The sequence below is a fragment of the Ipomoea nil genome, unplaced genomic scaffold (assembly GCF_001879475.1).
Source record: "Ipomoea nil cultivar Tokyo-kokei standard unplaced genomic scaffold, Asagao_1.1 scaffold2792, whole genome shotgun sequence".
NCBI lineage: Eukaryota > Viridiplantae > Streptophyta > Magnoliopsida > Solanales > Convolvulaceae > Ipomoea > Ipomoea nil.
In genome coordinates, this window is record NW_017619220.1 from 1,250,082 (window position 1) to 1,277,993 (window position 27,912).

General features: G+C 32.6%; 2 protein-coding genes and 1 long non-coding RNA gene across 4 annotated transcripts; 2 read left to right on the forward strand and 1 right to left on the reverse strand.

Moving 5' to 3' along the window:
* The first annotated feature begins 13,259 nt into the window (after positions 1-13,259).
* On the forward strand, positions 13,260-16,926 carry LOC109157850 (probable serine/threonine-protein kinase At5g41260). Its single transcript, XM_019305687.1, has 10 exons — positions 13,260-13,479; positions 13,557-13,771; positions 13,874-14,009; positions 14,509-14,642; positions 14,733-14,838; positions 14,934-15,019; positions 15,129-15,317; positions 15,518-15,682; positions 16,333-16,446; positions 16,540-16,926. Exons 1-10 carry the CDS (start codon positions 13,398-13,400, stop codon positions 16,780-16,782), a joined length of 1,470 nt encoding a protein of 489 aa, XP_019161232.1. The 5' UTR covers positions 13,260-13,397; the 3' UTR covers positions 16,783-16,926.
* Positions 16,927-17,026: 100 nt separating this feature from the next.
* On the reverse strand, positions 17,027-21,437 carry LOC109157853 (mitochondrial import inner membrane translocase subunit TIM10). 2 transcript variants are annotated; one of them, XM_019305692.1, is made up of 6 exons: positions 21,307-21,437; positions 20,076-20,222; positions 19,841-19,893; positions 19,402-19,440; positions 19,245-19,314; positions 17,027-17,428 (listed from the first exon to the last, which is right to left on the reverse strand). In XM_019305692.1, the coding sequence occupies exons 2-6, from the start codon at positions 20,115-20,117 to the stop codon at positions 17,378-17,380; spliced, it is 255 nt and encodes an 84-aa protein (XP_019161237.1). In that variant the 5' UTR covers positions 20,118-20,222; positions 21,307-21,437; the 3' UTR covers positions 17,027-17,377. The 2 variants fall into 2 exon arrangements, with proteins under 2 accessions (XP_019161237.1, XP_019161236.1); XM_019305691.1 differs by lacking the exon at positions 21,307-21,437 and having other exon boundaries at positions 20,076-20,281.
* A 221-nt stretch (positions 21,438-21,658) lies between these two features.
* Positions 21,659-23,439, forward strand: LOC109157854. The gene is made up of 3 exons (XR_002050294.1): positions 21,659-21,856; positions 21,944-22,015; positions 22,829-23,439. It is a non-coding gene; the product is annotated as an uncharacterized LOC109157854 (long non-coding RNA).
* Positions 23,440-27,912: the final 4,473 nt, after the last annotated feature.

Genomic DNA, 27,912 nt, shown 5'->3' on the forward strand with positions numbered 1-27,912 from the left:
CCGGTACATTACAATACTTAACTGTCACTCGTCCTGATCTTTCCTTTTCATACAATCAGTTGTGTCAACACATGCATGCTCTTGCAGTTTCACACTGGGGAACAATTAAAAAGAGTTTTGAGGTATGTTAAAGAAACTGTTACTTTTGGTTTACGAGTTAGAAAGTCATCTTCAAGGGAAATTCATGCCTTCTCTGATTCTGACTGTGCTGGCTGTCCGGAGGACCGAAAATCTACAAGTGGCTTTGTTGTGTGTCTTGGTTCTAATCTTGTGTCATGGGTCTGCAAGAAACAAAGAACTGTGGCTAGATCTTCTACTGAGGCTGAATATAAAGCTCTAGCATATGCTTGTGTTGAAGTAACTTGGATCGTTTCACTAATACGTGAGATCAAAGTTCCAGGTATCTCTGTCCCTAATAAACTATGGTGTGATAATTTTGGTGCTACTTATATGTGTGCTAATTCCATCTTTCATGCTCGTACCAAACACGTTGAGATAGATTATCACTTTGTTCGAGATAAAGTTGCTGCTGGAGATATCCAAGTCAATTTCATCTCAACAAAAGATCAACTTGCAGACATATTCACAAAAGCTTTGCCTAGTTCCTAGATTTTCTTTTCTTAGAGACAAGCTACAGGTTACTAGCATACCGTGTGCTTGAGGGGGAGTATTAGGACTAGTATTAGAGCTCTATGTATTTGAGTCACATTATGACTCCCTATCCTAGTCTCCCTATGATTCCTCTTGTAAATATTCCTCCCATCTATACAATTGTTTAATAGTTCATTCAATACAATTCATTCAGTTCTCATCACGAAACAAATCAATCTAATGTGTTATATAAATTTTCTAACACTTAATTCAATTGATGCTGATATCCATAGCTTGTGGGGGAAAAGAAAAAGATAATTGTTGTTGCGATGCTACTATTAATTTACGAGAAAAATATTTGATGCACTGGCGTTGTATAGGTGCTATACAACGGCGGTGAACCAGAACGCGCCACCTCATTAAATTATAAAATCAATTTTGACTGAACCCTTTTATGCAAATTACAATAATTTTAATATGGTATAATTATTATTATTTCTTTTATTAAAAATAATTATTATATTCAATCAATTAATTAAAACTAAATAATAGTAATCAGATTTTTCAAATAATCATATATCTCTAAGTGATTATGTATTCTCTCAATCTCTCTAAATCCATGGGCTCTTTTTTTTTTGCAATGGATTTTTCCTTCGGTCTTCTTCCTCTAAAGGCACGAATTTCTTTTCTTTTTCTTTTTTTTTAAAGAACAGGAAGGAATAGAACCCAATGGAGAAAACACAGAGAATAAACAAGGATGTCCATAATGCTCTGGGTGGTACTTTCAGTCCTAGTATGCAACGAAGGAACTCTGCTCCCTCCCTCCTTTGATGGTCCAAACCAAAAGAGGGATGGGTTTCCTTAAATGCATGTGGATGATTGCTGGAATAAACAGAATAGGTTGGCTGGGTGTAGTGGCATCCTCAGAGACCATAATGGTAACTAGCTCTTTGGATTCCAAGGTAGAATTGGCAACTGGAACCCAGACATGGTGGAAGCTTGGGCGGTGATCCTTTACCGCCTCAGATTCGCTTGGCAAGAAGGCTTTCGTCGTGTTTCTTTACAAAGTGATTCCATGAATATTATTAATTGGCTCAATGATTGTTGCTTGAGCTGTGATAGAGGTGGGCATCTCTACAATATTATCAAGGAATGCAAGCTTTGGTTAAAGCGCGACTGGGTTGTGGATTGTTGTCATGTGCACCGAGAACAAAATTGTGTTGTTAATTGGCTTGCTCATTGTGGCTTCTCGTCTATTGGTGTGGTTTCTCTGCTGAGTTTTCCCCCTCAGGAACTGGAAATGACTCTTCAAAAGAATATGTTCGGAGGGCCTTGTGCCAGGGAAGAATAGAGCCTTGTTTGTTCTCTGTGTTTTCTCCATGGGGTTCTATTCCTTTCTGTTTCTGTTCTTTTATTAAAAATAATAATAATAAAATTTGTGCCTTTAGAGGAAGAAGACCGAAGGAAAAATCCATTGCAAAGAAGAAGAGATCGTGGATTTAGAGAGATTGAGAGAATACAGAATCACGGTTCAGGAATTTAGAGATATATGGTTATTTGGAAAATCTGATTACTATTATTTAGTTTTAATTAATTGATTGATTATAATAATTATTTTTAATAAAAGAAATAATAATAATTATACCATATTAAAATTATTATAATTTGCATAAAAGGGTTCAGTTAAAATTGATTTTACAATTTAATGAGGTGGCGCGTTTTGGTTCACCGCCGTTGTATAACACCTATACAACGGCGGTGCATCAAATATTTTCTCTTAATTTACTCCTGAACTTAGATAGTGATACTTGTTTTTAGATGGTTGTGTTGGGGAAAATTCGGATAGAATATGTCGTAGACCTGGGGCTACTGTTTTTTTATAGGCTGAGAATGGATGAATCCTGAAGGGATCGGTGACGTGTGCAAGACACTACCTTAAAAGCAAAAATTTCCCGGAGACAGTTGTAGTCTTACCGGTTGCTTTCGACCAGTTAACACCGAAGCTCAGGATTGCAGAAGAGAAGAAGAGAATTTGATGAGTGAATAGAACTGAGGAGAAGCAGGGTATTTATAGTATTGGAAATACCCGCCCCTCCCCTCTCAGCCATTCATGCTCCACGATTTTAGGAAGAGTTGTGGTGAAAATGCCCACAAGAATAGGAAGACTTGTTCCACCACAACTTAATGTGTGGATGGTAGATTTCTACATGAAATCTACCTCTAAAAAGGAAAAAACTCGGAATTAAAATAAAGTCCGAGTAAAACGCTAACCGCGACGTGCGAACCGAACCGAACCGGGCGGGCGGCGGCGGCGCGCGTGTGGGGTTTCCTTTCCTTCTCTCTCTACAATAGTTTAAGCCTTCCAAATGGGTTGGTATTAAAAAGGTGGGAATTAGTCCCTTATCCTTCCAATGTGGGACAAGAGTGTCTTCCTTCTACACACTTTAAACCACCATCTTGAATGTAATCTCCAACAGGTTGAACATGAAAACAAAGAAAGATATGTTTTTAAATATGTCACCACAAGATCGCTATGATTGGATAATGTTCAAATGTCTAGATGAGCCTTCAATGAGAGCATGCAAATGAATGGATGGCTAAAATAGCTCTAGATATGTGGAGAGATACCCAACAAGGTGAAATCAATGTCAATCAACCATAATTGTACTAACAAGATGAATATTTTAATTCATACTTTTTTATTCTAGACATTTTAATAATTATATTACTCAACGTTAATTGTTTCATTATTCAAGAAACATATTTATTGGTTATATCATTTAGTGAAAATTCATTGATATTGTATTTATGTATAATACACTCTATTTTCGTGTCAATCATATTTTATTTTTATATTTTACCTTGCATTAATTTATTTATGATTTATAAAAATATATTACGGAGTATATATTATAAAAACTTTTATAAGAAAATTAATAGAACTTATGAAATGTTTGTAAGTGTGTATTAAATTTAGAGTTTTAACGATCGAGTTTTGTAGACTTTTTAATATGAAAAAGTTTTTAAAATTTTATAAATACTTTTCATATAGACTTCTATAGACTCATACAAAGTTTATAAACTATAAAAATCTGAATGAAAAGATTATACAAAAATCATTTAAAATTCATCACTTAGTTTTAAGTCGGGAGTTTACTTCTCAATTTATGCATCTAGGAAGGTGAGTATATAAATATTTCTTCTTTTATTTGAAGATATTTGGTATTATCAATACCTTTTTTTTTATTTGCTATATTTTAAATAGAAAAATATAATTGTAAGTGGTACTCATAAATTCAATATCAAAGAGATTATACTTGTACACACTCTTTTGTGCAAGAGGAAAAACTACGAGCACAAATTAAAAGCTAATTTTTCTTTATTCCCAAGTCTCACACAAACACACACATATTTAAGATCTAATGTTAAAAAATGCGGTATTACATGTAAAAATTTGAAAAGAGAACTTTATGTCAATGAACAAATGTTTACTTTTTGTGTAACAAAAAAAAAATGTGCACTTTTTTTTTTTTTAATACTGCACTTTTGTATAGTAAAATGTATACTTATATGTAAATATATTTTTATATAGTACACTTCTAGTTGCAAATAATTATGAAATTGTCATTGTATTAATTTGGATTGTTTAAACACTTAAATTAGAGAGTTTATGTTATTTCTTCTTCTTCTTTCTTTCTTTCTTTTTTTTTTTTTTTTTAAATTGCACTAGCAATCATTTCCATATGATCCAGTCTCTCTCTCTCTTTCTCTATATGTTACAAATGAAGATATTTTAATCCTATAACTGACTTGAAAAATGAAAACAAAGTAATATATATATGATAAAAATGTCTAGTTATGTATGTATGTATGCATGCATGCATGTATATTATGAAAGTGCAAAGTGAAGGTGTTTGTGTGCGAAATGAGTGAGAAATAGGTGTGATGGAACTTTTTCCATTATATTCATGCTCAATTCCATTCACTTTAAAGGTGGGGTGGGTGGTCCTTTTTTGATCCCCATTTGGTTGTAGAGATAATTACAGCATCCTTGTGGCCTGGATGGATGGCAAACAAAAGATATATTATATAGAGTGCCTCTTTGGTAGTAGTGATGAACCATCATTTCATCATGTTTTGCTCCAATTTTAGTGTTAACCAAATCATAATCCACATGCTAAATATTCCATATTTAATTAATTGAGTAATAATACAAGTACTTTTATATATATATATATATATATATATATATATATATATATATATATAAATCTATATGGACTAAAATTTTCACCAAAATCCTTCGCCATATGATGTGGTAATAATTATTTTTAAAAAAAAATTATTAATTACCGTGAATTGATTAATTACACCTCACATTAGAAAAATATATATACTTAATTAAATACATGTCATATGAGTATATGACAAATTATATCATGGATCTAAGTACATACAAATAATATTGTATGTACATAAAATAATACTTCAAGCACATACAAATAGCATCAACCGTAGTTAATTTATTTATTTACAGTAATAAATTTATGTACATACAATAGTGAATTTTTGTACTTGCAGTAGTGACTTTAATGAACCAAATTATGTATATTAAGTAATAATGACTTTATGGCCAAATACATTGTGCTTTGTTAGCATCACGATTGCTTTTTATAAGGAAGGTCTTTGTTGAGCAGATACTATAAATATGTTAGAGTGTATTAAACAAAGTATTAATTTTATGTACTTGTAAATTTATTTACAAAAATTGAAAAAAAATTAATATATTATTATTTAAAATATCTCAATTAGAATTTTTTAATGATATATTTTTTATACATTAATTTTATTTGTACAAAATTTATAAAAATAATAAGGTAAAAAAATAAGGTGGTATATTTTTTTAACAAGGGTTCACCTTCCACCTTGTCCACGACTCCAGGATATAATTACTGGTTTCATAAACTGCCATGTCAAAGGTGAATGATTTTAATGAAAAATTTGTTATATACAGTCATTCTGTATTTTTACTCTTTAATCCTTACTAACATACTACGTGCCAATTGACTTTTAAAAAGTAGTGTGACACTTTTTTCTTTTTCTAATAAAATCATCAATACAGGTGATGAGAGTAATAATTTATGAGAATACACGAATTGAAATATATTTCTATTGAACAATGAGAATTTTATATCATGTCATAAAAGCATAATAGTGTAACCTAAAAAAGAAAATGAGTTAATGTTATGTGGTCCTCTGATTATAGTGATTTTATCACGTTTAACCCTAAATTTTTAAATTAACGACATGTGATCCTTAGATTTTTAAATTGATACCATCCGTGGTCTAAATTAACAATTCATGTTCCTTCAATTTTCAAAATTTAATCAGTCGTGGTCTTCTTGGAAAGACCATTAGTGGTAAAAAATTTATAATTGAAAGATTATGGGTGGTTAACTTGAACCACAGATAGTAACAATTTGAATTGAAAGTCGAAGGATTACTGGTGATTAATTTGAAAATTTAAAACTAAACATGACAAAATCACTATAGTCAAAAGACCGTAGATGGTATTAACCCAAAAGAAAATTGACCAAAGTGATAGTCAAAAGTTAGGGTCTTTGCAAAGCTAAAGAAAACAATAAATGTTAGAATCAGCATAATTTCAGTTCTTTTGTAAAGGGTGCCACCGGTCCTATGTGGCATCATAAAAAGTTTACATACAAAGAAAATTTCGTAGTCCAAAGCACCACAAATTCCAAACAATTTAATATGTGGGGTTTATATATATGATGATTATTTGGGTATATTAGAGGGAGAATGTAAGAGTGAGTAGGAAAGAGAATAATGTAGAAGGGGAAGAAAAAAAAATTAAAATTGATTTAAATATATATATATATATATATATATATATATATATATATATATATATATATACTAATAAGAGCCCAAGAGAGTTAGGCTTATAATGGGTAGAAAAAATGGCGGTCAAATTTTTTAATCAAATGAATGGCTCAGATTGATCAGATTTTAATTTTTCCTTAAGATTTCCTAATTTATCCTTAATGAATATGATTATCCGTTAACTTTTCCGTTAAATATTATCTTTTCCGTTAATTTCAGTTAGTTCACCGTTAACTTACTCATTGATTTCAATAGGAAAGATCTTAGGTTCGAACCTCATCCCAATCAAAGTTGGCATAATTAGTACTCTATTTTACTCTTAGTAAATTAAATAATAATTTAGTAGCTACAACAAAAAATAATACATATGCATTTTTTCAATTTAGACTTATGTGTCTACAATGTCTTTATTCAAAAAAAAAATTATTCATTATCAATAAATTAAATAAGAGAAATAATTTTATTATTAAAATAGTATTTATTTTTCTCCAATATAAAAATTCTTTACATTCAAATTCATCAATTGATTATATTCGCTACATTGTCCCTACAAGGTCTTTATTAAAAAAAAAAAAAAGAAAATCATTATCAATAAATTAATTAAGAGAAATAATTTTATTAGTTATACTGTCTTTATATTTCTCCAATGTAACAATTCTTTACATTTAAATTCATCAATTGATTACCAGGACTATGTGGTCCAATGGTATCCGGGTTGGACTTCCATTTGGAAGATTATAAGTTCGAGCCTCAGTGAAGGCGTTATTGGTTCTTTGTGTTTCAGTAGGTTGAGAAAGTATATGAACAGATACTACAATGTAATAGAGCCAGTAACTTTCAAAAAAATTCATCAATCGATTATATTTACTACATTATCTATTATCTTTTTTTTGTACAATATTTTTTAATTAAATATCAAAGTTAAAATACAAAATAATGCTATATATTTATTTACCAAGTATTTTATTAATACCACGAAAAAATTTTAAAAAAATATAATTAATAAAGCCAATCATATTAACTACTTGAGGGATTTGTTGACAAAGAGAGTATTCAAATTACACAACAAATTGAAGTGAGAATTACCTCGCAATGTCCTTGTTTGACAATCAGCAGTTAGCGGATTATATTAGCAAATTTGACCAGCGAATTATATCAACGGTTGGTGAAAAGATATTTGAAAAAATTAACTATTTAGATTAAGATGTAAAATGACCTAAGGGTATATATATATATATATATATATATATATATATATATATATATATATATATATAATTGTTTTTTTAAAAAAAATAATTAAGCTAATCATATTAACTACTTGGGGAATTTATTGACAAAAAGCGTATTTAAATCACACAACAAATTGAAGTGGAAAACTATCTCGCAATGTCCTTGTTTGGCAGTTAGCTCTTCAATATTAGTATATATGGAGTATTTAATATTTTATGTCCTAATTTTTATTTGCTCTAAGAGAAATAATTTTATTAGTTATACTGTCTTTATATTTCTCCAATGTAACAATTCTTTACATTTAAATTCATCAATTGATTATATTTACTACATTGTCTATTATCTTTTTTTTTACACTATTTTTTAATTAAATATCAAAGTTATAATACAAAATAATGCTATATATTTATTTACCAAGTATTTTATTAATACCATGAAAAAATTTAAAAAATATATAATTAATAAAGTCAGTCATATTAACTACTTGAGGGATTTGTTGACAAAGAGAGTATTCAAATTACACAACAAATTGAAGTGAGAATTACCTCGCAATGTCCTTGTTTGACAATCAGCAGTTAGCGGATTATATTAGCGAATTTGACCAGCGAATTATATCAACGGTTGGTGAAAAGATATTTGAAAAAATTAGCTATTTAGATTAACATGTAAAATGACCTAAGGGTATATATATATATATATATATATATATATATAATTGTTTTTAAAAAAATAATTAAGCCAATCATATTAACTACTTGGGGAATTTATTGACAAAAAGCGTATTTAAATCACACAACAAATTGAAGTGGAAAACTATCTCGCAATGTCCTTGTTTGGCAGTTAGCTCTTCAATATTAGTATATATGGAGTATTTAATATTTTGTGTCCTAATTTTTATTTGCTCTCCCTTATGTCCCGTATTTGGTTTCAACCATACCTATACAATGATTTTATTGACAATTATAATCAATTTTGACTATATTATCTTGCTTTTGTAAACTTAGAATTGCCTATTTAATTACACAAATTTAACATTCAATTATCTATGCATGAACAATTTCAATATAATATTGCCTTGATATAGTACTTATTTAAAAAAAAAAAAAAAAAAAAAAAAAAAAAAAAACATTGGGCATTATCCCGAACGCGCAATGCGCGTGTAAAACTAGTATATAAAATAAGCATGTTAGAGTAATTCATTTTCTCTATTGGTTCTCTCTCTTCCATCATTAATTTCTTTTTCTTGGGTAGAGTAATATCCCAACCTTTGCAGATGTTTTCTACCATTTCTCTCTCTTGGTTCTCTCTCTGCCACCATGACATTTTACCCTCAAAAGTAGTGAATTTTCTCACATTTCTCATCTGGTGTAGATGCTCTTATGCACCAACTCAGAGTCAATCCACCACAAAAGATCATATTTCTTGAATAGTATCAAAAGTTAGAAACGTATTAACGGTAAATATGTTACCTGAGAATATAATCTAAAAGTAACAAGTTGTATTGTTATGTATTTTCAGTAGAGAATTAGAACGTGTCTCTACTCAACAAAGATTTCTCTACTTATACTAAGTCTTCTAACGGTGAATAACGTCACATCATAATGAGGAGCCGAGCACTTATTTCTTTGTCTTGAATGAGCGGTAGTAAATGATCTGTAGTAAATGATTTTGCCCGTTGGACTTCTTCTTCTTTGACTAATAATAATAATAATAATAATAATATAATTCCATCAATAGTCGTAACTTATGTATAAAAATTTATATATATATATATATATATATATATATATATATATATATATATATATTTCCAAATGTTTATGTCGTTTTTTAAAATTTTATGCTATATATCCTGGGGTCAAATCAAGGGCGGATCTACAACGAGACATTTGTCATGTGTGTGTGTGTGTGTGTGTGTCCATGCTCTAGTGCGACGTTGCTTTCCCATGCGGTCATGCAACTGTAGGATAAGCTGAGATGGAACGGATGGAAATCAATGAAGAAGAGAAAATACGTAGTGGCAATTTCATAATTTATTACACTATGTATATTTCGGTGGTGCATTATGTGCTAGCATGTGGTGCATTTATAAGTGCTATGTGCGTGGTGCACATAGTCTGTAGTGCACTTAGTATTGCACCATTCAACGGGGGTGTCAAACCCGTCAACGAGTTCAATAGACTCGTCAGCGAGGTGCATTACGTGCTAGTATGTGGTGCATATATAAATGCTTTGTGGTGCATGTTTTAGTGATATGTTGGGCTCTTGATTTGTAGTGCACTTAGTATTGCACCACTCAACAGGGGTGTTAAACCCGTCGACGGGTTCAATAGACTCATCAGCGGGGTGCATTACGTTCTAGTATGTGGTGCATTTATAAGTGCTCTATGGTGCATTTATAAGTAATACGTGGTACACTTGATTTGTAGTGCACTTAGTATTGCACCACTAAACGGGGCTGTCAAACCCATCGATGAGTTCAATAGACCGCATTAGACCCGTCAGCGGGGGTGCATTACGTGCTAGTGTGTGGTGAATTTATAGTTGCTATATGGTGCATTTTTTGGTGATACGTGGTGTACTTGATTTTTAGTGCATTTTTTCCGCTTTGATTGATTTTCAACCACCTGGTGGTGCACCACAGAGCTCTTATAAGTGCACCATACACCAACACTTAATGCACCACTAAAACATACATGGTTGACAAAATTACAAAATTGCTCCCACATTTTTTCTCATCTTCATTGATTTCCATTGGTCTGATCTGATCTCATCCTACGGTTCTAATATACCCGCACGAGAGAACATATAGAAGTTACTTATATATAAAATCTAAATTTATGTACAAATTGCTAAATGTTTGAGTTGCTTAGTTAGTTGGAACTTTAAACTTGAAACCAAATATTTTATATCACCGGTAGCATTTTCCCTTTTATTTAGTTTTAGTATCTCTCCTTTATTTTAACTTTTCCATCAATTCACAAGACAAATTAAATATTTTTTTGGTCTACTTTTTATGAATCATTTAGTTAATGTAGTATACAAGTTTAGGAAAAAAAGAAATTAAAATTAAAAAGTATTTATGAATAGTGTCTTTTCTATGCAAATTATTTTATCTAATGTTTCATATTTTTTCATAAATATTTTTTATAGCATTTCAAAGTGTTTTGAAATTTCACCTCATTCAAGTATATTTTTAGCTCCGTCCCAAATTATCATGTAGTCTATCATAAATATTGTATTGTAATTTATAATGTATTTTGTATTTTGTATTTAAACATTATTATAAGTGTTTGATATTTTGTTGTTGATACTTCTAAAGTCATTTGAACTTCCCCACTCAAATAATTTTCTAGATGCCCCTAGATCAAACCCCACCAATAGCATTGCCCTTTATTTTAGCTTTTCTAACCCATCACTAGAGGGGAGGAACTTTATTTTTAAAATTCATTTGAACTTAGCTATTTTAACTTCTTTAGAAAAAAATCCTTCATTAACGGGAAGAGAATATATTTGTGATTCATATCAAGTTTTAAAAATTTTGATATTTTGTTATAAACATTTTTGAATTTATCTTAACTTCGTCCCTACTCAAAAAAATTCATGAATCCTCCCGTGTTCACATTAACTCATAAATTCTGCATCTTTAGGAGTAAGCAAAGAGTCTTGAGTAATATTCTTGGCCACACAAAAGTTTCCATAATGGTTGCTGATGATCCATCCAAATCTGATTTTTTGCCTGTTTAATTAAGTCTAAAGTTGCATTGTGTTCAATTTAACACAACCAATTGGTGGGTTTTTCCAGGAGACTAAGAAACAGGTGTTATTTATTTATTTATTATTTTTGAAATATTTTAATATAATTATAATTTTAACATTAATTAACAATGTTGGGTAATTACTTTTGTAAGATAATGTATATGAAACAATGGAAGTATGATTATGAAACATATAACATATTACATGAATAAATCCCTAATATTAAGATTATTATTATTTGGTAAAAGAAACCTTTTAAAAAATTGATGGTAACAATAGGTTACAAATTTCTCCCCAGGTGAGTAAGCATGTTCAACTTTCAGTCTTGAGAAGACTCGTCAAAGAAAGACTGAAAGGTATGCCTCTCAAGTCTCAAGTCTCAAACGGGATTAGAAATAGACTAATATTGACTTGGAATTTGGAATGTCAAAGTTCAACTTGTAAAGACTTAATGCCTGATTTAAATTTGATTCTTGACTATCGTTCTTATCAAATTAATTAAATTTTTAATTTTGAGAATTAAAATTTTCACAATTTTGTGTTCCGTTATCATTCTACAACTCAAATTGACTATCATCCTACGGCTCAAATTGACGGGAAGATCAGATAAAATTGGGTAAGTTTTTCAAAGTTGATGACTTAATTTGATAAGGATAATAGTCGAGGACCAAATCAGTAATTTTGTTATAGTCAAGAGACCAAATCGGTCATTAACTCACTTGTAAACTACCACCAATGCCAAAATTGAAGAATTTTGCCGAAAGGATAGCCAAATAAGTGAAGTATTACAAATTTGATTCTTATCAACTTCTTTTGGTGGATATATCTTGATTATCTTCTTAGTGCACTGAGGACTAAATTGAAAACAACCACAATAGATGATGATTTATTTTAACAATTTTTTTTATTAGAGAAAAAGTCTACACTGACTACCCGAAAGTACATTCTAAGTGAAGTTCATCGTGTGACTCTAGCTTACAAGGAACTATAAAGAGATAAACTAGTCTAAGTTGTACATAGTTAACCAGTTTAAACCAATGAGGCCAATAGACAGCTTCCTCAAAAACTAAACTTAGATCCTTATAATCATTCGGCTAACTGTCCAACCGACTCGAAAAAAGTTAGCCACACTTAACAATTTGTAAAATCTACTATAATCATTTATGGGATTACACCTATAGCAAAAAGGACCATTTCTATGATTAACTCTATTCAAAGTTCTAGCTAACTATAACATAACACTGATGGTGAGTATTATATACGCAAATATATGAGTAGTCATTATTGTTGGGAATTTAAATTGCACAAATCTACTATAATCATTTATGGGATTACACCTATAGCAAAAAGGACCATTTCTATGATTAACTCTATTCAAAGTTCTAGCTAACTATAACATAACACTGATGGTGAGTATTATATACGCAAATATATGAGTAGTCATTATTGTTGGGAATTTAAATTGAAGAGACTAATTAATATATCCAAACTGGATCAGATTTGTTATTCTGGGCAGACTCATCTGATCCAAAGTATAGATTAATCTACACTTTACTAATAGGAAGAGGAATGATGAGATAGAATTGACAGAGCGACGCACAAAACAGGAATGATGATGGAGTTGAAACACCCAAAAAAGGCACGACAAAGTGAGACCAGACCACCTTAAAGGAATATAGACCAACAAAATAAATGTTTTTTTTTTTTTGGTTTAAATAGTCAAAGAATGCGCATCCAATCTATACGTATACTATAAGCATAATAATACAGTATATACACAGTGGTCTGCGTTGCATGATCTTGATCAAAAAGGCAAACAGGAAAGAGAAGTCGCTGCTTAAAGTCTCATTCCTTTGGATCCCAAATCACCATTTCAAAATCACCTTTTCTTGAAATTCTTGCGAAGAAAAATGGGTGCCCGCTGCTCAAAGTTCTCTTTTTGCTGGTGGAACTCCCACCTCAAGCCTTCCCTTCTCGACTCCTCGGATCTTGGTACAAACATTTGACGTTTTATGTTTCTATTTTTGTTGTCGATAAGGTGATGGGTGAGTAACCTTGGTGGATTGCAGAGAATAATGGGGAGAAAAATGGGTGGCCGAGCTTTACAGAGTTCAGTTTCGAGGAGCTGAAAGCGGCGACCAGTGGGTTTTGTTTGGACAACATTGTATCTGAGCACGGAGAGAAAGCTCCCAATGTGGTCTTCAAGGGGCAGCTCAGAAATGGGCGATGGGTAGCGGTTAAGCGTTTCAACAAGTATGCTTGGCCTGATTCTCGGCAATTCATGGTGAGTGGTGACCTGATCAGGTTTTGGGTGTTGGATATAATCATAAAGTTTTGTGCTTTTTAAGATTTTGAATGAGATTGTGGGATAATGTTTGGTGTTTAGGATGAGACCAAGACAGTGGGGAGTTTAAGGAGTGAAAGATTGGCCAATCTGATTGGGTGCTGCTGTGAAGGGGAAGAGAGACTGCTGGTGGCTGAGTTTATGCCCAATGAGACCCTTGCAAAGCATTTATTTCACTGTTAGTTAGTTCTTCTCTTTTTTCTTGCTATTTTCATCAAATCTTTAGCAATTGGTAAAGATCCTTTTTGTTATGTTAATGTTGATAATTGGAATTACCTCATGAAGACTCATAATCTGTGAGGTGGGTTTTTCCATTAGATCATATAATATTCTTTCTAGGGGTGACAAGGAAAACCCGCAGCACGGGGTAAATCCCGCCTTGTGACCAGGTAAACCAGCCTAGGTTGCCCATAGCTGATCTGCTCAAATCAAGAGGGTTGGGCTTTGAACTCATGACCTTGTGGTTACAAGTTTGTATCTTTAGCCATCTTGCTGGCTGGGGTTAACCCCAATCATGCAATATTCTTTGCCACGGTTCTTGATCATGGTGATTTTGTCCAAAATTTATAAGAGTTGTAGTGATGTCTTGTTTACAAGACCAATAGATTTTGATCATCTTATTGCCAAGTCTAGGATCACATTTTACTGATGTTAGCCCCATGACTGCATTGGCATAGGGGAGAGCCAGCCGATGAAATGGGCGATGAGGTTGAGGGTGGCGTTTTACTTAGCACAAGCTTTGGAGTACTGCAGTAGCAAGGGTCGGGCGATATATCATGATCTGAATGCTTACAGAGTCTTGTTTGATCAGGTGAATTTGGCTCTATCCGCACCAATGTATCTATAATTGGAAGTTATTAGTAATTTGGACGTGTCTCTCATTTCACTTAGTTTTCTGCAGGATGGTAATCCCAGGCTCTCTTGCTTCGGTCTAATGAAGAATAGCAGAGATGGAAAGAGTTATAGTACAAACCTCGCTTTCACCCCACCAGAGTACATGAGGACAGGTCAGTAATCATTTCTCGGTTAACCTTATAAAGTTTTTTTTTCTTGGGTGAAAATTTAGGCTAATGTTGAGATTAATTATGCATATGAGTGACAGGAAGAGTGACACCTGAAAGTGTGGTGTATAGCTTTGGGACTATGTTGTTGGACCTTCTGAGTGGCAAACATATTCCCCCAAGCCATGTAAATCCTTGACCACTCTATTCAATGTGATAATGAGAACTCATATATTGCTTCAATGTTGCTTTATGCCCGAATCTGAGAAACCGTTCTTCTTTGTATCCTCTTGCAGGCACTAGATTTAATCCGGGGCAAGAATTTCCTTATGCTAATGGATTCTTGTTTGGAGGGTCATTTCTCTAATGACGATGGAACTCAGCTAGTTCGTTTGGCCACGCGTTGTTTGCAATACGAAGCACGTGAAAGGCCAAACGCAAAGTCTCTTGTTGAGTCTCTTATGCCTCTCCAAAAGGAAACGGAGGTAAACTCAAGGCCAGGTTTACAATGTTCAGACACTAGACACTACATGTTCATAAATTTAAAGCTTAATATTCATAAGAGTTAATTTCACTTTTGGTCCTACGACTATTGGGGTCTTGTTAATTTCAATCCACGACTTTCAAAACTGTTAATTTAGTATGTTGATTTCTAAAGCCTCATAGTGTAATGTACTATCTACAGGTGCCATCATATGTTCTGTTGGGTATCCCTCATGGAACCGCAAGTCCATCGCAGCCATTGTTGTTGACACCGATGGGCGAAGCATGCTTGAGAGTGGATCTTACCGCGTTTCATGAAATATTGGAGAAGACGGGATACAAGGATGATGAAGGAATTGCCAATGAGGTTTGTTTTTATTAAAACACCACCATATAGATCACACATAGCAATTAGATTGTTCTTCTGAGTACATGTCAGTCGATCTAACAGTGTTTACTTCAATTCTCCAGTTTTCCTTCTTTATTTCAAATTAGAAAAGCGTATTTAAATTTACTTTTGTTTCTCCAAATTTCCATTTCTCGGGTTATACCCATGTGGTGCATTATAGAATGAGTGTGGGAAGGATTTGGGGGAGGGGACATTTCCCAAAAATTAAGAAAAGAAATCCCGGGAAATAATGGGATATGTATTGTTGATATGATGATATATATGAGTGATGATTATGTTTCTCAACCTTTGACATTACTCTTTGATCAGCCATGAAAGCTGTCACCTAGCTTTTCCCTGTTGCACCACCTAATACCATTTTCCATGGGACCGGACCTACTTTGATATCATTGTCAACCCTCCTTGAAATGATTTCATAAGCACTTTGCATACCATACTATTGTTGCAGAAGAATGAATATATTCTTGGGCGGAGGCCGGTGAATGGTCAAATCCAGCACTCTATTTCTCGAAAATGTAGTGGCAGTATATATAGAAATAAAGTTGCATATTTGCTGTGAGCTATAGCTTTTAACGCAGTGGTAAACGCTTGATCCTAATGCATTGCAGCTATCGTTCCAAGTATGGACAGACCAGATGCAAGAGACCCTGAATTCCAAGAAGCAAGGCGACTCAGCCTTCCGGGCCAAGGATTTTGCAACCGCCATTGATTGTTACTCGCAGGTAACTCAATTAATGCGGCCACTACATACTTGTTTAAAGACAACCTTAGCCTTAGCTGCTCGTATTGATGAGGAGAGAATTGTGTTCGTGCAGTTCATCGAGGGGGGAAGTATGGTGTCGCCCACTGTTTACGCGAGGCGATGCTTGTGTTACCTGATGAGCGAGATGGCACAAGAAGCTCTGGGGGATGCACTGCAGGCTCAAGTAGTTTCGCCGGAATGGCCCACTGCATTCTATCTTCAGGCAACTGCACTGTTCAGCCTGGGGATGGAGAATGATGCCCAGGAGATACTAAAAGAAGCCACCAACTTGGAAGCCAAAAGGAACAAGAATTAGAAGCAGTTCACACTTGCATTTTCTTTATATTTATTCTTGAATTTATTATATTGCTATCTATATATATATCTCTCTTTTGGAAGACTGCTTTCATTTGCTGTAAGTTAAAGATTTGATTTACATGTTACAATGAGATTTGCCTCACACCTTGAATTTATCACATAAATTTTGCAAGTAGAGAGATAGTAATTGAACTTTTACTCTCTAAAACTATACTCATCATCTAAAAGTAGAGAATTTTTTTAACAATACAATTCACTTTCTTCATGAGAAGCCAAAGAAATCCATTTGCTTCACTACTTTAGTCCATAGCTATATATTTTTCTGTTTTGGTCTACAAAATCAATCACTTATTCTACTCAACCACTCCGACAAAACCTCATTTTACTAATTCGGTGATTGAGAAACTGTTATAAGTTGCATCTTGCTGTCAGTAAACATGAAGGCATAAAAGAATAGCAAGGGGTTTTCTCAAGTTGATGCAAATTATAGTGTTGTTTTCTAAATGCCAAAATAGATGGGGGGGTGGGGAAAAAACGCAGTTGTACTTATTTTCTTCTTCTTAGCATCCATCGAGAGATGTTGAACCAAACTCTTACATGGGAGGGCGACCACTACCAAGAAGTTGTCCAACTAGATTAGTCACCTGCAGAAAACATTTAGGGTTGCGTTTAGTTTCTGGAAAAAAAAAAATGAGATTTCTGGAAAATGAAAAACAAAATAAAATTTGTGTTTTTAGCACTGGTTCCCATTTTTCCATCTGGAAAACTGTTTTTCCTTTTTTTTTTTTTCAATTTAACAAAGGATTTGAAAAACAGATTTGAGTTCTTGTTTTCTAAATTTTGCAAATACAAAAACACAGAACTCTATCAATAATCGCTATTATTATTAGCTACAAACTTTCACATCACTTATTAATCTAGTCATCATCTAACCAACTACCTATATACCTCTACCATCACCTACCTACCATATTACCTACTTATCTACTTATCCTCCTATCACCACCACTATCCATACTATCTATATATCCACTAATATGACTACATATAATATTATCTTTTGTTTTTTACTCTATCCACGTTATTAGGGATGACAATACGCAAGTACTCATCTATTTAGTCATTTTCAAATGTGAATCCGAATACATTTAGAACTACATAAGAATGAATATTAGAAATACCCATTCCAAACCCAATTGACACTACATACATAGTACTCAAAATCATCCCGAAACCTATTATACACGCACCCACACACAATCAGATATGGGGATTTCACTACTACCTAAACCGTTTAAAACCCAACTATCAACTATTCAAACCAGCCATATTAGGGTTCTAGAGGTCGGGCACACGATATTATTTTATTCGTTGTCATCCATGGATAGTATTCCTATTGTCCGAATTAAAGCTCGGAAAATAGCACTCAAAATTTTGAATATAAAAAAAAAAATAGATATAACCTACTCAATCCAATGCACACACATAACTACACTACTCGAATTATTGTCAACTACCACTAGCATTATTTGTAGATTTAAATGAAGAAAATCAATCAATAAACACGTAGGTTTAAATAACTTCATATTTTTTCATTTCAAAAACAATATGGAAACTAAATGTTGATAAACACGTTTTTTGTTTTTTTCTATCAATTTTCTAATGGAAAAAAGAAAAATTAGAAAACTATGGAAAAAGGGGGAAAAAAATTAAAAATGGAAAACAGAAAAAGCACTAAACAGGAATGCGGGCAGCCATGTGAGTAAATTATGCCATTGGTAGTGCAGTAACTAAAACTCCAAAGATCCATAAAAATTGTTTTAAGAAAAACACTCAAATGGTTAGAAAACTTAGAAATGTGAGTTCTAAGCATTTCAAAGCCGCCTTGGACTAGGAGACTTAATTTTGTTCTTTAAACATTTTGAGACTTCTCTAGCCTAGGAAACATATTGTGATGGTGCCTAATCACGGAGGCAAGAAACTCGGATTATAACATCATTATCCCACATGACCTGTAATTTCATCTGATATTTGGTGAAAGTCTTCTATTAAGGGAATATGGAAATAGCATTAAAGTGTATGATCATAACTAGATTGTGCCAACCAATATATATATATATATATATATATATATATATATATATATATATATATATATATATATATATATATATATATATATATATATTGGAACTTAAGACACATTAAACATGTCACAAAAATATAATAAAATTAAAAAATATATATAAGGTTTATCTAGCGACTGATTAATGGCAATTAACATATTACATTTTATCATGTCTGATTAGAGTGAAGATTTCTGTTTAAGAATGGAAATTAAAGTACATGTAAAGCAGACATGTGTGAGCCCCCCAAAAAAAAATTATAATGGGTATATTAACTAGCACTGACTCAACCATTGATCCTATGTTAGGGTTAAATGCAAAGTGGAAAACTCACCTGCCAGTATTTAGAAACACAGCGGTCAATGCAACTATTTTCACCCATGTTCAACTCAGATTCTTTATACCTGAGAAGCAATTCAAGATCAGTTTCTCAAGCTATTCATGAAACAAAGTGATAAGGCTACAAGTAAAATGTATCAAAACAAACATACTTGTTCTCAATGCACTTTTTGAAACATGTATGGGTAAGCCTGAAGGAAACCAAAAGATGAATAAAAGGATTAGATAAATTCTGAATCACAGTAGCATTTTCCCAAAAAAAAAAAAAAAAAAAAATTGCATTCTTAAGGTATCATGTGAAGCCATGAAAAAGCAGTGGATCTCCACATCATTGTTTTCCAATAGGAAAGGAGTGCAAGACCACATCACCCCTTGACTTCTGTTTTAAGTAATATTCTAAACACATGACCATTTACCACAAATTAATAGAGTTTGTATCAGCTGTAAATTTAGAAAAAGGAGTGAGAAGATCGTAGTATCAGTTTCAGTTCATTTGATTACAATGTTTTACTCTTGGTAGATGAAACTGATTGGTGCAAGCCACTGAACAGTGGGGTTTCAAAGTCCATTAAAATGCTGCAAAATACCTACTTGTTAAACAATTCCACCCTGTACTCCATCTCTTTCTCAGCCATCCCAAATATCTGCACTCAATAAGAGGGGGAAAAAATCAGGAAAAACACACACACACAAATTGAAATTCTCCCCAAACAATCAAATTAATGAATGGGAAGCGTCATGTATATCGATATCCACAAACAGCTGAAAACCAAGCATTGATCACAATCACAAGCAGTATGTTACAGATACCAAATCGAAACAATACCTGCTCTTTTTCCATGGCAGTAGGGGAATTAGTAGATGCCATTATGTGTGGAGGTCTGGAGGAACAAAGAATGGTTCACCAAAAGTGGCAAAATGGAGTGTATACTTGTATCCTGGGAAGAGTGAATTGATGTGGAAGAGTAAAACCCTAGAAAATAAACACAGAGCTTCAGAGAAAAGTTTTAGCTGTAGCAAGGAGTATAGAATTTGTGGACTTGAAAATAATAGCAAAATTTCTTAAATCACTGTATTGAATTGTTCAACAAATGTTGATTTATTTTAATACTCCGTATTAAAATTTTAATGATTTTAATTTTCTCAAGATTCCAAAAATTCAAACAATTACAATTTAATAATTTAAAATTGTTCTTAAAAAAATCAAACCATTGGTTAGGAATTTAAAGGTTAGCCCATATTTTGATTAATTTATGATACAGTTCAATACAATATGGAAATTTATTCTGACAATTGGGTTGCAAACATAATGGATGCATGTTTTGTATTCTCATTTAAGAGAGAGGTATATGTCCCCAACCCCAACATCCCCGGGGGAATTTCTTCTGGGAATCCCGTCCCCTGGTTTGAGTATATATTATATATAAAATTATACCAATTTAAAAGCTTAAAACATCATTCTCAAACAATTAAAGAGCTAAAATACCAAATTAAACAAATTTTGAAAGTAAGCAACATGCCTACACAAACAGAATACAAATTACAAGTCACAATTTGGTCAATTAATACATAGAAAATCCCCATACAATCCAATTCTTCTAAATATATCAAATAACAAACTAACATACTTAACATGACTAACATACTAATTACTAGTATAGTTGTTTTATATATATAGGCAGTGAACTCTGTTTCCATATTAAAAGGGAAAAATTATACTAATGAACTTTCATATTGTTCTTTCCTAGCAATGATCAATAGTAATATAGTATTATATTCAAGCTTATTATAAATTTACAAATGAGATTGACGCTCATTTAACTTAACAAAGTGAACATGAAGTTAAGTCCATTTAGCTTATTATGAATGATATACTCTGACATTAAAGCAAAGTAAACTATATATCAAATATGTCCAGAAGTTGTATTTTGATTTTTGACCATAGAAGATGACGAAGAACAACTGGAATGGAGCGTGCAGAATTCATACAGAGTATAGAGAAGTAACAGAATTCAAAATTCATTGATGCGGAGTATAAAGAAATATAGAATTCATACGGAGTCACGACGAGCCGACGGTGTTCCTCAAATCAGAAGGTTGCGCCACAAAGAGGGTGAAAGAGGGAGTTTATTAGACTATTTTAGGGTTAATTGGTTAAGACTTCCCTTCGCAGCCTGTAACTGCCGTTGAGGCCCGTCAAAATTGCGGGCCATAAAATTTCAGGCTTTCAGCCCTTGAGTCAGCAATTATACCGGCTTTGTGGCACGTGGGCAAATTATTGGATGGACCATGGTCCACACAATTTGTGTGAACCAAGCATCAAAACGACGTAGTTTTGCCTTAATAAAAAAAAAAATCGCAGCTTGCTTGTTAATGGCGTCAAATCAGCCGTTTCTTCCTTCTGCGTTTCTTCTTTCTTTCTGTGACTCAACCATTTGCGATTTCTTCGCGGTTTTCATTGTTTCTCTCCTCGATTTGATTCGAACTGCGCAATTTGTTTCTTCATCCGATTTGGTAATGCTATTGAATACTCATCTCGGATCATGGATAGTATTGGTGATACGAACAACATAGTAGATGCGATTGATTTGGAAGACAATATTGCAGGTTTTTACACCATTTTTTATGCAATTTATGCTTCGTTTTTTATTTTTCTTTTTATTCATTGTGTATATTTTTTTTAATGTATCGTAGGTGATTTGAATGCTTTGGTTGATGTTGATTCAATTTATCCAATTGGTGTTGATCTTAGTCATACACATCCAGGTTTGTGATTCGTGTATTGCAGTGAATGTGGTGTGATTAGGGTTTGTTTAGTCGTTTGCATACTGTACATTATATGTGTTCATAATGTACATTATACAAATAATGTACATTATTTTCATGCATAATTTCCATTACCTTTCAATTGATGTCACATGATTCATAGAATTTGGAACCGCAGTTTGCTTGAAATAGATAGAGTCAAATAGATTTTGTTGGAACTTGGTTTGGTATGGTGTTCACTAGTAATGTATAAGATAAAATAAATTCAAAAGTCAATAATTTATAGATTTTGCATTTCTTATTGATTGTTTATGTGCATTCTGTCTAATACTAGACTAAGCAATTAGTGCTTGACAGGTGATCTAGTATTTTGAATGCGACATTGAATTTGATTATGTTTCTAAATGAAAACAAGGAGATTTAAAACAACAAAAAAAAAAAAAAAAAAAAAAACAAAGAAAAAAAGAGGAAAGTAATGTTCTGAATCTGATTCCATGCTCACACTAAAAGAGACAAGTCATCTGAAAATATACATTATTTTTGTTCTTAGTGTACATTATTTGTTTCCCTAGTATACATTATTTTACGGTGCTGGTGTTTAAATGCAACAGAATTAAAATTTCATTCAATCTGAAAATGTACATTATTTTTGTCCTTAGGGTACATTATTTTTGCCTTTAGTGTACATTATTTTAAACTGTTGGTGTTTATGTGCATCCGAATGAAAAATTTCATTAATGTAGTGCATTTTGGTCATTTTGTTATAGTTGTATTTCCATTTGGTTATAGTTGTGTTTTTTTTGTAATTTTCAGTTAAGAGATAGTGGTGAGCAGTGGGGACAAGTTGAAATATCATGTTTGGCGCCCGGATATTGACATTATTCGGCATGAGGTTTGCTTTAACCTCAAGGATATGAACATTTGCTATAGTTGTAAGTTTTTTTCTGAGATGGGAATCTTATGCTCACATTGTCTACGTATTCTCAACATTAACTGCGTTGGAACAATACCTGACCAATATATATGTTGAAGGTGGACAAAATGAGTTGTTGAAGATAGGATAATGGATATTTCATCCGGTTCAAATATGTGTACGGTTGCATCTTCAGTTTGGGTTATACAAATGGGTAGGAAGTTCCAAAGATTAGTTATTTCAAGTCAAGATAACTGCAAAGCTTGTCAAGTTTGTGAGGCAGGTTTTGATGATTTTAGAAGCAATATTGAAGCTGATGTTGGTCCTATTAGTTTAGAAGACTTCGAAACACAAAGGCTGCAGTCCAATCTTCAGTTCAACAGGTTGTTTATGGGATTGTCGGGAGTGGATATCTTGTTCATTCAAGTGGTAGTAGTAGTTCAAAGTTAGTTTGTGTTAGGTCTGGATCTCAAAATATTTCAAATGATAATTGACTGTAGTTGTAATAGAATTTTGCAGGATATAGACTTGATTTAGAATTCCATGTTTGATGTTTTGGAGTGATTCACTTTTTCTTAAATATTATGATCTATCTTTATGTTTAAAATTGGTTGTTGAGTTGATTATTGAGTTTGAATACAATCAGTTGGTGCAATTTAGTAGTCCACTGAAAGGCCTATGCCACCATTTAGTTCTTTGCCATAATTTGCTGAAAATGTACATTATTTTTGTCCTTAGTGTACATTATTTTTTCTCCTAGTGTACATTATTTTCCAGTGTTAGTTTTTAAGTGCATCAGAATTAAAATTTCATTCAATATGCAAATGTACATTATTTTTATCCTCAGTGTACATTATTTTTGTCCCTACTGTACATTATTTTACACTGTTGGTGTTTAACTTCATTAGAATTAAAATTCATTCAATATGAAAATGTACATTATTTTTGTCCTAAGTATACATTATTTTTGCCCCTAATGTACATTATTTTACAGTATTTGTGTTTAACTTCATCAGAATTAAAATTTCATTCAATCTGAAAATGTACATTATTTTTGTCCTTAGTGTACATTATTTTTGCCCTTAGTGTACATTATTTTACACTGTTGGTGTTTAACTTCACCAGAATTAAAATTTCATTCAATTTGAAAACGTACATTATTTTTGTCCTTAGTGTACATTATTTTTGCCCTTAGTGTACATTATTTTACAGTGTTGGTGTTTATGTGTATCAGAATAAAAATTTTATTTATGTAGTATATTTTTTTTATATATATACATAAAAGCTAAGTAATGCATTAGGTTTTTGATAACTTTGCATTCCCTTTAAATTTTTGATGATGTGGTTAATTACTTTAGATATTAAATTTTTTTATATCTAAATTTTGCAAAATATAATATGATTAATGACATTAAAATATTACAAATGTTAAGCTTTGAATTTAAAGCATAGTACCTACTCAAATCTACTGAACATTCAATGTCATTTTGAAACATATATTTCTCTTGCTTTCTTCAGCACTTCATCTTTCTCCTCATTGATTATATTGGCAGCATTATTGTGCATGATGCATACTTTGCTTTCAAGGATCTTAGAAAAATGGCCTGCACATATATATCAAATCTGTTCACCAGATATGCACACAATTATGTATCCCAGCATGACAATTTTTACTGTAGTAGTGATCCAAATCCAATATCTTCTATCGCTTTTCTTTGCTCATCTGTTAGTTTCTCCATCAACCGTAAGAATTCGATAGGCGACATTCTAGTGTTAAGGTTGTTTTTCTCGAGATGCTACTGCTGCTCTTGGCCTCTTGTGATGTTCGTTCATTATATATTGCTCTAGCTCTCTTCCTTTGATACTTTCTCTTTGGTTGCTTAGTATCTTTGTTTGAAGTCATCTTTTGCTGTGACTAACAGGTTAGAATACTCTACATAAATGAAATTTTCATTCTGATGAAGTTAAACACCAACACTGTAAAATAATGTACACTAGGGGAAAAAATAATGTACACTAATGACAAAAATAATGTACATTTTTAGATTGAATGAAATTTTAATTTTGTTGCATTTAAACACAAGCACTGTAAAATAATGTACACTAGGGAAAAAAATAATGTACACTAGGAGAAAAAATAATGTACATTTTCAGCAAATTATGGACAAAGAACTAAATGATGGCCTATGCCTTTCAGTGGACTGCTAAATTGCACCAACTGATTGTATTCAAACTCAATAATCAACTCAACAACCAATTTTAAACATAAAGATCATAATATTTAAGAATAAAATGCATCACTCCAAAACATCAAACATTATTATATAAACTCAGAATTGATAACACCCAAAAAATGGAAGCTATATATATCAATCAGCAATGACAACTTGGGTGGTTTTCACACATTATTATAACCATGCCCAATGTTCTGATACTTTTTATACATTAGGAAAATTCTAACCCCCATTAGTTCCCAGGACACCCAATTCTTGATTTTACCATACTTAGAAATAGTAAAGCTTCTCAAACAACACAAAAAAACTTAACAAAATAGAAACTCAATCTTCCCCTCTCTATGTATACTTTTTGCCTATGATAGCTCCAGGCCGCATGGCACTAATGGTGGACATAGCCAAGCAGTTTTCTAGGCATGGCGTGAAGGCGACTATACTCACATCACACTTATACACAGCTCAGATTTCGAAAACCATCAACCGGAATAGAGAACTAGGATTGCCTGAGGGCTATGAGGACCTACCTGTCCAACACCCAATCTTCAATTCCTCACAAGTTTTCTTATGATTTAGATATTCTAGAATTGCTACATTACATGTAACATTCAACATATCAAGCATCTAAATTGGAAATATTATTGTGCTTTTTAATTTCTGGGTGTTTTGCCTCCTAAAATCACATAAAAATAAACTCAGAAAATTCAACAAAAACCTTTGGTAGAAAATGTTGCATGTTCTATGAATTGATTCACCAACAAAAAATCCAAAAAAAAAAAAAATGCAGAGAAGCCACTATAAAGGTATAAATGCATAAACCCTAGGTAGAATCCAGAAATAATATACATTCTTGTTTGAAGCTCTAGTAGGAATAATACCTTACGAATCTTTGTAGCAATGAAGCTTTTCTTCGTTTCAGCAGGAGAGACGACGAAGCGTTGGAGACGACGAAGCTCTGGAGACGAAAATGGCAGAGAATGAAGAACGCGAGAAAGAAGGTGAAGTGCGGGCACATCTCTGGTAATACAATAACAATTAGAAAAAAATAAATAAATTAAAGATCTAACGGCGGCGTCTCTCCGTAAGTGGAGGGAGGCGCCGTTTTGGACCATGGTCCATGCAATAACAATTGTGGCACGTGGTTCAAAAGCGGCACCGTTTCTTTAAGTAAAGAAACAACGTGTCGTTACAGTTAATTGAGCGCGCATGTTTGGTGTATTAATTATCAACTAAAATTACAGTGTATCTAAACTGACACTGTCTTACGTATTTTTTTTATATTACCAAATAAAACTGCAATTGAATTGAAATGGAACTGTAGTTGTGTTGAAATGAAACTGCAGTGTATATAAAATGAAACCGAATAACATTTCACATATTTGAGTATATATTGTGCAATGAAACTGTAGTTATATCGAAATAATAATGTAGTTGTGTTTTAATGAAACTATAGTGTATATAAAATAAAATTAAATAACAATTTTTCACATATTTGAGTGTATAAATATCGAATGAAACTGTAGTTATATCAAAATGAAACCGTAGTTGTGTTGAAATGAAACTGCAGTGTATACAAAATGAAATTGAATAACAGAGTTACTTTTTGCGGAATGGTGTGAAACGGCGCGAAACGGGTGCCGTTTCTTTTAATTAAACAAAACGATGTCGTTTAGAAGCTCGGTGCACAATCCATTATGCATGCACCGAGGTGCACGATATAATTTGCCCTCTTGAGTGCATCCTACAGCAAATTATACCATGTACACCATCTGTTTTTGTAGTTAACAATTTATGTACTTATAAATAAATTAAAAGTACATTCCAAAGTAATTATAGACACATCTATCTACATATACTATATACAATACATACACAAACTTAATAAGAGTCAATAAAGTTAAGCCCCTAACGGGAAATAAAATATGTTGGTGTAATTGTTTGTTGAAATGAATTGTTTATATTATTTTAATTTTAATATTTTTTATTATTTGTTCAATTTTACCCTCTATTATATCATCAGAGACGGAGCTGGCCTGGGGGCAACTGCCCTCACTGCCAAAAATTATACAGCCCCAAATCGACAGCGTTTTGCGGCTGTATTATATATATAATTTTTTAAAATTTTTCATTATTTCACTTTTTTCACCGCAGACCTCTCGCCTCTCTGACTCTCTCGCAGTCTCGCTACCGCCTATCGAAATTACCGGCTTCTGGCTACTTCCCCTCTCAGCCTCTCGTCTCCTCTCAGGACTCAGGAGTCCTCCGTAGCTCTGTCACTCTGTCCCTGTTTGTGCCGCACGCTCACACCTTGCCAATTGTCACCAAACACGGAACACCGCCACACCGGTGACCGATCGCCGGCGCGCTGCCTTACCGGTTAGCAGGACAACAGGAACACTGCCTCTCGTCTCCTCTCATGACTTAGGTTTGTATTTTTGCCCTAATTTGTCTAATTTTATTTTTGCCCTAATTTCCTATAACATATGTATGTGCTTTTTGTATGTTCTTTGTTCAATTTGTTGATGAATGTGAGTAGACAGAGTAGTGGTTCAACTCAATTTGTTCAATTTTTGAATGTGAATTTGTTCGGTTTATGAATGTGCTTTTTATACATGAATATGAGCACTGTTTCAACTCAATTTGTTTAAAGAGTGTCATAATTTGTTTTAGTTTTATCAATTTATATGAATATGAGCAATGAGCAGTGAGTATTTCTAAATAACTAAATTCTAATGAGGATTGTGGGGTGAGAG